Genomic DNA, 12,028 nt, shown 5'->3' with positions numbered 1-12,028 from the left:
ACCATCCAGTCTCCTTGCTGCAACGCTTGAAGAACCTGCGCAAGGGTCAGCATCTTGAATTTCTCCTGTTTCAGGTAAACGTTCAAGATTCTGAGGTCCAGAATCGGACGCAATCTGCGGTCCTTTTTGGGAATCAGGAAATACCGGGAGTAGCATCCCTGACCCCTTTCCTGCTCCGGAACCACCTCTATTGCACCCTTCTGAATCAAGGCTAGAACCTCTTTCTGTAGGAGAAGCAGATGGTCTTCTGAGCAATAACCTTGGCAAGGAGGGTAAGGGGGAGGAAACTCCCGAAAGGGAAGGGCGTACCCAGTCTCTACGAGGTTCAAAACCCAAAGGTCTGTTGTAATAGATTTCCAAGCCCGTAGAAAGTAGGACACCCGACCCCCCACAGGACTTACATGATCCGGGATGGGGGATCTAGAGCTGCTTCCCTGAAGCCTCATTGGGAGCAGAGGAGGAGGAAGAAGAGGGTTGCGACCAGAACCTCTCCAACCCCTTTGCTTCCCTCTATAGGACCTATAGAGGGGATTCTGTTACTGCTGCTGCTGCTGTTGGGGCTGTCGGAAGGAGCGAAAGGATGTTCTTCCGAAACCCCTAAACTTCCGAAAAGCTGAACCCCTAGCAGGTGCCTGCAGACCCAAGGACTTTGCCGTCAATCTGCTGTCCTTAAAACGTTGAAGGGCAGAATCTCCTTTCTCCCCAGTTTCTGTCCGTCGAATGGCAGATCAACCAATGTGGCCTGAACACCCGCCGAGAATCCAGAGGAACGGAGCCAAGCCTACCTTCTTGCGGCTATAGAGGACCCCATAATTCTAGTCAACGAGTCCGCCGTATCCAGCCCTGACTGGATCACCTGTCTGGCAGCTGCCCGAGTGTCCGCAACAACCTCCAAGAAGGACGACTTATCCCCCTCAGGCAATTTAGGGGCCAAAGATTTATTAGAGTCCATCAAGGCATGAACATGACTCCCTATCTGCTGGAGACTGAGGGAAAGCACCCGAAGCATGTTTTGAACAAGAAGCCTGCACAACTAGGCTCTCCGGAGATGGATGTGTAGACAAAAAAAATCAGGATCCCCAGGTGCAACCCTGTACCTTCTTGCCACCTGCCTGGAAACCGCCGGAGATGAAAGGTTTCCTCCACACCTCCAAGACCGGCTCCAAGATGGCCTCATTGAAAGGCAACAAAGGCTCCGAAGTTGATGTCGGAGAATGCAACACCTCCGTAAGCAAGTTTGATTTGTACTCCACAGAGGGCAGTTGCAAATCCAAGAGATCTGCGGCCTTCTTAATCACCACATGATAGGGTGCCAATTCCTGAGGTGGAGAAGATCTTGCAGAAGTATGTTCCCACTCCAGGGTCGTATCCAAACCACTTGCTTCTTCTATCCCCTCAAACTCATCCGAAAATGTGTCAACTTCACCTTCTTCCACCTCTGCTCTATATCTTCCTTCCTCCAAAACCCTCTGGGCATCCCTTCTCGATCGAATCCGGGGAGCCGTCGACGACGTACGCGGCGTCGGTGGAGCCAGAGGTACCGGAGTCGGCGGCGCCATAGGTGGAGTCGGCGGCACCGGACGCGGCGCCGAGGAAGGTTCCGAAGTCTGATGGTCCATCCGAAGTCGTGTCGGATCCCCAAACGGCGCCGGAAACTGCCACGAAGGCGCCATCGGCATAAAGGGCAAAAAGGGGGCCTGAGCATAATGCTGCGGCACCCCTAGCACATACGCCATTGGACCCACGGGACCAGTTGGTGCTCCGGATGGAAAGGCCGCCCTATTAAATATACCATACATGGCATTAAGAAAATGAGTTGAATCGGTACCTGAAGCCGGAAATTGAGGATAAGGAACAGACCCTGTATCCCTTTGTGGAGTCTCCGGCGTCGGCTCCGCAGTGTCTTCCACCTGAGCCGCAGATTCATCAGGCAACGGAGCAAGCTCATCCTGTTCATCCATAGAGACCTCCGACTCCACTCAAACCGGAGTCGACGCCTTAGACGGAGCCGGTGACTGCGTCGGGGACTGAGCTGGAGCCCGCTTCGGCGAAGGAGAACCTCTGAGACTTCGAAGGAGAAGGTGACAAGTCCTTGCTTCGACGCCGACGGGGCGAAGTCGACCTAGACTTCCTGGTCTTCGAGGACCGACATCGAGAAGAATGCTTCCTCTTTTTGTGATGCTTCTTCGACTTAGACGACCTCGAAGTCGACGACTCCTCACCGATCTTCTTCATAAAGAGTTTAGTCTTCCTCTCCTTCAGCGCTTTAGGATTCATCCTCCTACAGCACGCACAATCTTCCACATCGTGGTCCGAAGAAAGGCACCACAAGCAGTCTTGATGCGGATCAGTCATGGACATCAGACCTCCACATTCCCTACAGGGCTTAAAGCCAGACTTCCTCGTCGAAGACATACCAAATTTTAAACAGTAACACAGCTAAACTACAAAGTAGCTAGAGAGCACTGGAAAAAACCGTTGCGCGTCGACTGCGCGGAAAAAAGGGAACTGACGTCAGCACGCCGACGTGGGCTTCTTATGGCTCCAGGGACGTCGTACGGAGTCGCGAGTGGAGCCGATGCATTGTGACGTCGCCGACGTGGAGTGCGGGGAAAGAAAAGTTCCGTGGAATGCTGGCGCAGGGGATATTCACAAGGTGAGGAATCCACTGGAAGATGTATCCATCAGAAGTCTCCTGCAGATAAATTAAGCATCCACGTCCAATACAAACTTGACAAAGACCGTCTGTACAAAACATAATACAATGCCAGATGAGTACTGAAGTTTCCAGCCCACAGCAGTACAGCCTTTACGAGCCCTACCACATGGACAATATTAAAGAAAATCTAGTGCTTTCTTATACCATCTTCTACTTTTACCTGTCTACCACTAACATATTCTTTTCACATATCCGGGAGAAAAAAATCCTATTCTGTGTCTTCAGCTGGTGCCATGTTTCAAGAGTAACTTTGAGTCATACTGCATTAGGTGTCTAGCTCCTAGAATAAGCAGCAGCTGCTCTATTTTGTTTTATCAGGATAGCCAAATGTGTAAAAATGGACCAACTTCATTAGTGTTCCCTTGTAGGAGCAGTGAGTTAATACCAGTTTTGAAATTTTAAACTAGCATACAGAAAAGTAAAGGAGAAAAAGGAATAATCAACAATTGACCTAAAAAAAAGTAGATATAAAATTGCTAGTGTTCACATTTACACACAAATAATTTATAGAACTAGTGTCACCAAAATATGTATAACTAACCTGGGGAGGCTGGCTGTTCATCGTTCCAGAGCTCCTTGAAATGGGAGAGTGTGAGGCTCCTGAAGACGAGCCAATGGACGACCCCATTGACGAGCCAAGTGACGACCCCATTGATGAACCAATGGACGACCCCATTGATGAACCAATGGACGACCCCATTGAAGAAACGATGGACGACCCCATTGAAGAAACGATGGACGAACCCATTGAAGAACCGATGGACGAACCCATTGAAGAACTGATGGACGAACCCATTGAAGAACTGATGGACGAACCCATTGAAGAACCGATGGACAAGCTCATTGAACCGATGGACGAGCCCATTGAAGAACCCATTGAAGAACCAATAGAACTTAACGAGGATTGAACAGGAGCTTCACCCAGCTCTGCCATCAAAGACAAGTATTCTTTATCCATGCGTGCCTTATCCTGGGCTGACTGGGGATCTCCAGGTCTACACAAAAAAAAGGGAAAGAAAAGCCAAGTAGTATCCTGAAGTGATCATAGGAGGAGATTAGGATAAAGTTACAGCAATAGGGAAATTCCTTAAAGGAATATTTTCACCAGATGGGCTGTCTTCAACTACTACTTCAAGCAACCACTTAATCACTTACTTGAAGCGTGAAGCTACACACACACACACGTGTGGAAAGAAACCCAAAAATAAGATGCCACACCTCTCACCATTGCAGAAAAACTCGACAGGTACCACATTAAAGCCGAACAAATGAGAAAAACATACACTAAAGCTAAACACTAACCTAGCCAAAGAGTGGATTTATGAAGAAAAACACAAGCGATCAACACACAGAATAACCAAAAAACACAATCATACCACCAGCAGTGGCTCAATACAGCAGCTTTGGCAAAGCCAATCGGTCTTGCCTTTTAAATGCAGAGCGATTGTTAGCTTTGCCACTGCTAGTTGGTTTTGGCATAGTGTACAGCCAAAACTATTCCAAGATTGCAACCTTTGCATGCTTAAGGACATCGTTCAAAGCAATATAATGAGGCTGAGTCTCTGAATACAAATCTCCTTGCCTAAACCTCAGTTTACAAACTATGAGTCAGAGTTTTATGTACATAGCATGTGGGACGCCCACTGAGGTAGGTTTAGGGGGGGGATCTACTATTCACAGGTTGGAGTGAATCTTATCTGGCGAGTCGAGAAATATAATGTGCAGAAAAGTGTTACATATTCTGAACATTTTTGCAAAACAAATTCCACACTTTATATTACTCCCATTAAAAACAAGCATTGGCATAGCCAATAGGTCTCGCCTTAGTGTTTAGTCATGCAACAGTTGCATAACTAAATACTTATAAGGTCCCAAAAGCGAGACCTATTGGCTATGCCAAGCGGCCCTGCGGTCGCAAAAGTGAAAGCGGTCAAACTTCAAAGCAGCCGTGCGGCAGCGAAAGTGAAAGTAATCCCGGTAAAGCGTGGCGCGTGCGCCCGCGCACATGCACTGTAGCTCTAGGCTGGCATGGTAGCACTTTTTGGAGCCCTCTCAAGTCTCGCCAGACCAGCGCATGCGCTGGGTCAGGCGAGACCTAAAAAGTAGTTGTATGTTTAACGTGTAACGCTGGCACATACGGCAAACGTAATGTCCTGCGTCACAAGTACATACCACACAGGCTCTCAGTTACCCATAAGAATACCCCTATAATAAGCACACATGTTCATATATCCTAAAGGACCACACCTACTAACACATGGCAGCCATCAGTGCATTGTTCAAGCCAAAATATTTGGCTCTATGGACATTGGGTTTAAATGTCAATGAAGCTGGGCATGGGGGTTTCTGGTAATGCGCGTGTTGCCTAGTCTACAGTAACTCACGATGATTTTCACTGATGAGAAGTAACTCTCACTATAGAAAAGGTTGGAGACCCCCTGATCCAGAACAAAAACACAACAAAGCCAGGGCTAACCTTGCAAACTTGCAATCGGATGCAATGTGCCCCGCCCCTCCACACTTGGTGCAAAGTGTTGTGTTGGTGATACTGCGAGGTTCAGTGCTCTGCCATGGCCTCAGGATCCTTTAAAAACAAAATAAAAGTACTGTAAGCACAATGTAGAAAGCAAACAGAAAAAACAGGCTGGCTCCAAGTGTTAAGAGGGTAGAAATAAACATTCAAATTCTGTCCCCACTGAAACTGGACAAACCTCCCCAACAAGATGCAAACCTGTTGTCATCCTCACGAAGTGTGCCATTCAGACGAGCCAGCTCTCGCAGCTGCATCTTCCGTAGGTCATTTTGATCCTCTGGAGTCTCAATGCCCTGCTTTAGGATATTACGAATCTACAAAACACAAATTGAAATTAAAAAAGAAGGCCTTTACAGTATAAAGTACAAGCTGAACCCATCCCTAGCCAACATAATGCAATTAAATTTGCAAACTTGGACAAAACACAAACATTTGACCTAGAAACCCAGGTTTAGAAATAGTTGTTAATGTGTACTCTACAGCCACCACTAATCGGTTGCACGAGATGGACTACCTTTCAATCACAATTTTAGGTACCTGTTCTACAGCCTTCTTCACATTCTCCATTGTGTTGGCAGTAACTAGAGCATGCAAAGGTTCGTCTTCGCCTGGCAGCATTTGTCCATCTTTCCTTCCCACCTTTCCTTCTTTCACAGATCCTTTGCCGCGAATCATGATCTTGGCATTACACTCCTTCTCAATGTTCTTCAACGTATTGCCTCTGCAAAGAAACAGGTTACCATGAAGTGGCCATGGGCTACTGGATAGGCAGCAAGATGACAAGGCTACACAAGTTCCTCTGAATAAAAATTTACTCACTTGTAACAGTTCTGCAGCACTGGTATCCTTCAAGAATTTACACGCTTGAATTGTCTGTCATCAGGCTGGGCACCCTCGGGTGCCAGTATAAATATAGCAGTATTTCAATGCTGCAATAAACATTTATAACAAATTGACAAATGCCAATTGACAACATTCGATGACCGGAAGGCTCGCCAATAGGTGGAATCGCTTAGGGTGCCCACCAGCCAAATTTTTATTGATTGTAAACAAGTAGGCAGTAATCTCATCAACACATCTGACAAGCATGTGGGTTCGAAGACCAAGTTACCACAAATGCCTACCAGGAGCACTTCTGCAAAGAGTGTGGCTGTTGCTGCAATGCCCCTTGTTGAGTGCGCTCTAACGTTGCAGACAAAACATCTGCCAGCCTTTATAAGGCACAATGAAATGCACAGGGATCCTCTTGAAATGTTTTGGTTTAGAGGACAGCTTTTCTTAGCATTTCAACTTGAAACAAAACAGGTCAGTCTTTCGCAAGACCTTCCTTTTCGCAAAAAAAAAAAAAAAAAACACAACAAGGTAGGCATCTCTTGATGTATAATAAACGCAGAGCTTCCTCAGCAGCCATAAACGGTTGAGGGGGAAAAAAGGCTGGGAAATATATTCTTTAAATTAGAATTGAATGAGGTGGATCTTTTGGGATAAACTTCGGAAGGTTAGACAATGTCACTGTGCTACTTTCATGTACAGTGGATTTACTGCGAAAGCCAGAATATTACCCACTCAGCTAACTGAGGTGATGGCTAGTAGGAAAGCAATCTCCCATGACATTTGAAGAGAAGCTTTGAGTACTGCATTGAACATTGCTCTGATCAGTTTGCCCAAAGTGTTTTACTCCCATGCTGGCATGTTCTCTAGTAAAGGTGAATAACTAAGAAACAGGCCTCGCATGAGTTTTTAAGTGTTGGAGAATAAAGACAGACTGGGATTTTAGATACTTACAAATAGTAGCCAATTGTACTTTTGTAAATTTATTGGTTAACCTATTTTCTGACAAACTCAGAAGATAAGTGTTAGACCTGTCAGCCCTTTGGGTGGTCCCTCCTCATCATTATTTATTTTGTCCCACTTTTGCCTCAAACCCTGTTTGAATTTTTCCTTTTTATTGGGAACCACCAGACTTTTTCGTGTTGCTACAGATTCAGGGAGCCATTTTAGCTACCCCTGAAACTTCTGTCTGAGGGCCTGAAGCACAAAATGGTGGCCTCCCATGACATCACCAGCATCCACTGGAACCTACCAGCACCTTCCAGAACCTTCCAGGAGATTCCAGAACTGTGTGACAGTTGGAAACCGTTTAGAATGTTGGGAGGATAAGAGAAGCAGTTGGCAGTTGGAGTTGGCAGTTGGCACCTGACTGGTGAAGAGAGAGGAGCACAGCAGAGAAGGAGGAAGGAGTGAAGCAGCAGGGGTGGAAACTTGTGCCTGGAGTGGGGTCCATAAACCCACCCTTGATACTTGTCCCTACTGATGGATCCCAGCCTATAGCCCTGTGTGGGAAAAAGACAGAAAAACTCAACCTAAGGACCTGGACAGCAGGAACAGGCCTTAGAAGCAGAAAGCAGCAAGATCCTGACCTGGAAACTGGTTTCCCTGGAGTCTGGCGTCGAGTAGCCGAAGACCTGGAGCCCGAGGTGGAGAAGCGGCGCTGACTGAAGTAGCAGACGTCGTACCCGGAGCCGCCTGAGGTCGTAATAGGGCGCCGACGGAGGTCGAGAGGAATACCAGAGGTCGAGGAGGAAGTGAACCGAGGTCGAGTGAGCGGCGTCATCGGAGGAGTGAAGTCCGCCCTCCGGAGTCGTCGGAGACCGAGGTAGAGGAGCACCGGAGGTCGGGAGTGAGGATCGCACTCCGGAGTCGCCCGGAGCCTGAGAGGAGGAGCACCGGAGGTCGGGGGTGAGGATCGCACCCCGGAGTCGCCGGAAGTCGACAGCGAGGCCAGGCCGGCCGACGTCATCGGAGCCGAGAGCGTCATCAGACCGGAGCCGCCCGAAGTCGACATCGTGAAGAGACTGCCCGACGCCGTCGAATCGGAGGTCGAGTTCGAACCGAGGCCACCGACATCGGACCGGAACCGCCTACCGGCGTCGTCAAAGAACTGACAGTGTGCCGAGGCCGCCGAGACCGAACCGGAACCGCCTCACGGCGTCGACACGACTCCAGCGGCGTCGGAACATCAGAAAAGGGCAGTAAGTGGAGTAGAGGGCGCCTAAGGCCCTGTGGAGACCTGAGAGACTGCTCTAAGGGGCTAGGGAGGTGCTGAAACCCACCTGACTGTGCCTGGGGTGAACTGGGACTAACCTAGAGAGGTTGTGTGGAGAGGAAAGCCAGGGCATTGGAATTCCCCCCTTTTGATCTACCTCAGTTTAGGCCTCAGCCTTTGCCTCAGCCAGGGAGTAGAACCCCCCAAGCCTTCCACACCCTACAAGCTGTACCTGGGCTAAATCCGCCCTTAAGAATTGAAGTGCCATCTGATTCACAAAGTGTACTGTATACTTCTAATTATTTATTGGGGATACTGTATTTATTAAGTTCTTATCTATTTATTGCTGCACTGAATTTATAGGTCCACCGGACTTGTTGGTGTACAGTATTTATTGGGACAGTATTTATTAGTACAGTATTTATTACCTCAAAGGATTTAATTGACTGTATATATTGCACTTGTATTTATGCCCTGTTATTTATGATCACCCCTATTTATTTCAGCAAACAGCCAGTATTTATTTGACCTGCTCTATTTAAAATGTATATACTGTGATTGTTATTTATTTTCCCAATCAGCAACTAAGAGAAGAAAGATAAAGAGGAATATTTTCATAATTTTTACGGTGTAGAGTCGTTTTTGGAACGGATGCACGCATGGTTATTGTCTGGGTATATTGTATGCTTAGCACTGCGCCTGTTTCCTGATCACTCGAGCCAAGCTACCACAGTGTGTCCGGAAGACCACCACCACCCTTTCTAGTGTGGGAGTGGTTTTCCAACATAAATTGGTGTTCAGTGGTGGGATAGAGCTGTGCCTACATATACTCAACAATAACTGTGGGTAGTCCATAGGCCTACACCGGGAGTTTTCTCACAGCGGCCTTCCAAATTGTGGGTTTTTGTTTTTTCCAAATTTACTCTGGTGGTGGGAGGAGGTATTACTAAAGGTACCCCCCTGCATTGTTACTGCACAAAACCTGTCCTCTAACCTGAGTGGGCAAGATGGAGTTTGTTCTTGAAAATCTAGACACGTACACTGTGGCCCAACTCAGGGAGTTTTGCCAGCGAGAGGGGGTGTACTGTCCCCCAGGAGCAAAGAAGGGTGCACTTCAAACCAGCTTAAGGGCTTGGGGGGAGGCACGCAGGGAAAGCAAGGCTGAGGAAGAAGACAGGGATGGAGAGCCTGACCCCGAGGGGGCTGAGATGTACCAACCTGAGGTGGGGAACCTGTCCGCAGGGCCCAGGACACTTTCTAGGGGGGGCAGCCGTGCCTCTAGCGGGGGCTTGTCTGAAGTGGAGTTAGCAGACCGGAGGGAGAAAAGACAGCTCACATGGGACTTAGCAAAGCTGGAGAAGGAAAAGGAGGAGCAGAGGATGGCCCATGAATTGCGCCTGAAAGAAATAGATCTTCAGATTTTGCGAATCGGGGCACAACCTGTTCCCAATGGTGGCAGCCAAAACCAAGAGTCCACCAGGGAATCCAAACCTTACCTGCCAAAGGACATTGTAGCGAGCTATGGGGCAGGTGACGACATCGCCAAGTGGCTAGCAGCCTATGAGGTCTCATTGAGGGCCCATGGGGTTCCAGCGAAGTATTGGGGAGGGGGACTGTATAAATACATGCCTCCAGCTGGTAGGGATGCTTTATTGGCCCTCGAAGAGGATGAGCAAACCCACTACCCCACCATGAAACTGGCGCTCATCAGGAAGTTTGGACTTACTCCGGAAAAGTACAGACAGAAGTTCAGGGGTAGTCACAAACTGGGCACACAGAATTGGGTGGACTTCCTGGACTATGCAAAGAAGGCACTGGAAGGTTGGATTCAGGGCAGTGAAGTAAGGAACTACGAGGAGCTGTTTGACCTAGTGTTGAAGGAACACCTACTCGAGAAATGTTTCCCTGAACTGCGGCAACACCTGGTGGATAGCAAGCTGACCAGTCCCCGGAAGCTTGCTGAGGAGGCGGACATTTGGGCTAGTACCCGGGTGTCCACAAGGGGGACTGGAGGGGATGCTCAAAAGACCGGACAGGGCGCCCCCCAGAAGAAAGAAGGAGGGGAAAAGAAAAAGGAGTTCTCCAAAGGCCCCCAAAATAACTTCCAAGGGAAGGGAACAGGATTCACCTCTAAGGCTAACCCACCCAGAAACCCTAATCCTGGCCAGAGTCAGCAGCCAAGGGTTGTCCATTGCTACGAGTGCGGTGGCGTTGGACACTATAAAGGAGATCCGAAGTGTCAGAAACGCTCACCCCCTCCCACTGGAGGAAAGCCCCCCGGAGTAGCTAGTGTAGTGCTCGGGGAGGAGATGCCCTTAACTAAGGGAAGGGAGTGGGCGGGTGTCACTTTAGTGTCCCTGGGAGAACGGGAGATGGTTCCTAAGATCCAGGTGCCCGCAAATACTGCAAAGTATGGGCAGTGGATCACCATCAATGGCCAAAGAGGGGAGGCTCTGAGAGACACAGGAGCCAGTATGACTATGGTACGTAGCCAACTGGTGTCTCCAGAGCAAGTCATTCCCGATGTACTCCACCCAGCCGCGATGGCTGACGGCAGAACCGGCCACTATCCCGTGGCTGAGGTTCCCTTTGAATGGGGGGGGGTTGCAGGTTCACTTCGAGTTGCCGTAAGCCCTGCCGTGCCAGTCGATTGTCTGCTGGGCAATGACATGGAGCACAACGCTTGGAAGGAGGTGGAATACCGGACTCATACCGAGATGCTGGGTACACCTGACTGGGCCTGTGTTAGCACAAGGTCCGTGACTACCCGAAGAGGGAGTTCATTCCGGCTGGAGCCTGGAACAAAGGCCCAGCCAGCTGCCAGTCAAGGGAAGAACCGAGGACAGGAGGAGCCTGCCTCGGCGTCTCCACCCCGTAGGACGGATAGGCCACCGGAGGTGGTGGACCAGGAGTCTGCGGAGGGGGACGTTACCAACCTGGAGGACCTACCCATCCCGGCCGAGTGGCACGTGGAGGGAGGCCCGTCCAGGGAGGAATTCTGCCAGGGCCAGAGGGAGTGCCCTACCCTTGAGGGGCTGAGGCGACAGGCCGAAGCCCAGGCAGCAGGGAACGTTGAAGGGAACTACAGTGTTTACTGGGAGGATGGCCTCCTCTACAGTGAACCCAAGGCACCCCTACCTGGATCGTCACGAGCCTTGGTAGTTCCTCAACGTTATCGAGCCTTCCTTTTAGAGTTGGCTCACGAGATACCATTGGCAGGACACCTGGGGCAAGACAAGACCTTCGCCCGTCTTGTCCCACACTTTTATTGGCCTCAGATGAAAGTGTCGTCCGATACCTACTGCCGGACATGTGTGTCTTGCCAAGCCAGTGGGAAAACAGGGGTGAAGCTGAAAGCTCCCCTGGAACCACTTCCTGTCGTTAGCACCCCCTTTGAAAGGGTGGGCATCGACATTGTGGGTCCATTAGATCCGCCAACTACAGCTGGTCACCGGTTTATCCTGGTTCTGGTGGATCATGCCACACGGTACCCAGAGGCAATACCTCTGAGGACCATAACAGCACCTGTTGTGGCTAGGGCCCTGATGGGAATCTTTACCCGAGTGGGTTTTCCCAAGGAAGTTGTGTCCGACAGGGGGACCAACTTCATGTCAGCATATATGCGGGCAATGTGGAAGGAGTGTGGAGTGACCTACCGGTTCACCACTCCTTACCACCCCCAGACCAATGGTCTGGTGGAGAGGTTTAACAAAACCTTGAAAGGCATGAT

General features: G+C 49.5%; 1 protein-coding gene across 4 annotated transcripts in view; it reads right to left on the bottom strand.

Annotated features, from left to right (window-relative positions):
- Positions 1 to 12,028, bottom strand: part of SF1 (splicing factor 1) — a 211,642-nt gene that overhangs the window by 147,631 nt on the left and 51,983 nt on the right. For all 4 annotated transcript variants that reach the window (XM_085625936.1, XM_085625933.1, XM_085625934.1 and 1 more), the window contains exons 6-9: positions 5,790 to 5,973; positions 5,451 to 5,566; positions 5,196 to 5,303; positions 3,261 to 3,714 (exon numbers count right to left, since the gene is read on the bottom strand). In XM_085625936.1, coding sequence (XP_085482062.1) covers positions 3,261 to 3,714; positions 5,196 to 5,303; positions 5,451 to 5,566; positions 5,790 to 5,973 — 862 coding nt within the window. The remainder of the gene's footprint in view (positions 1 to 3,260; positions 3,715 to 5,195; positions 5,304 to 5,450; positions 5,567 to 5,789; positions 5,974 to 12,028) is intronic.

The sequence above is a fragment of the Triturus cristatus genome, chromosome 9 (genome assembly GCF_964204655.1).
Source record: "Triturus cristatus chromosome 9, aTriCri1.1, whole genome shotgun sequence".
NCBI classification, from domain to species: Eukaryota; Metazoa; Chordata; class Amphibia; order Caudata; family Salamandridae; genus Triturus; species Triturus cristatus.
This window is presented reverse-complemented; position numbering and strand designations above follow the sequence as displayed.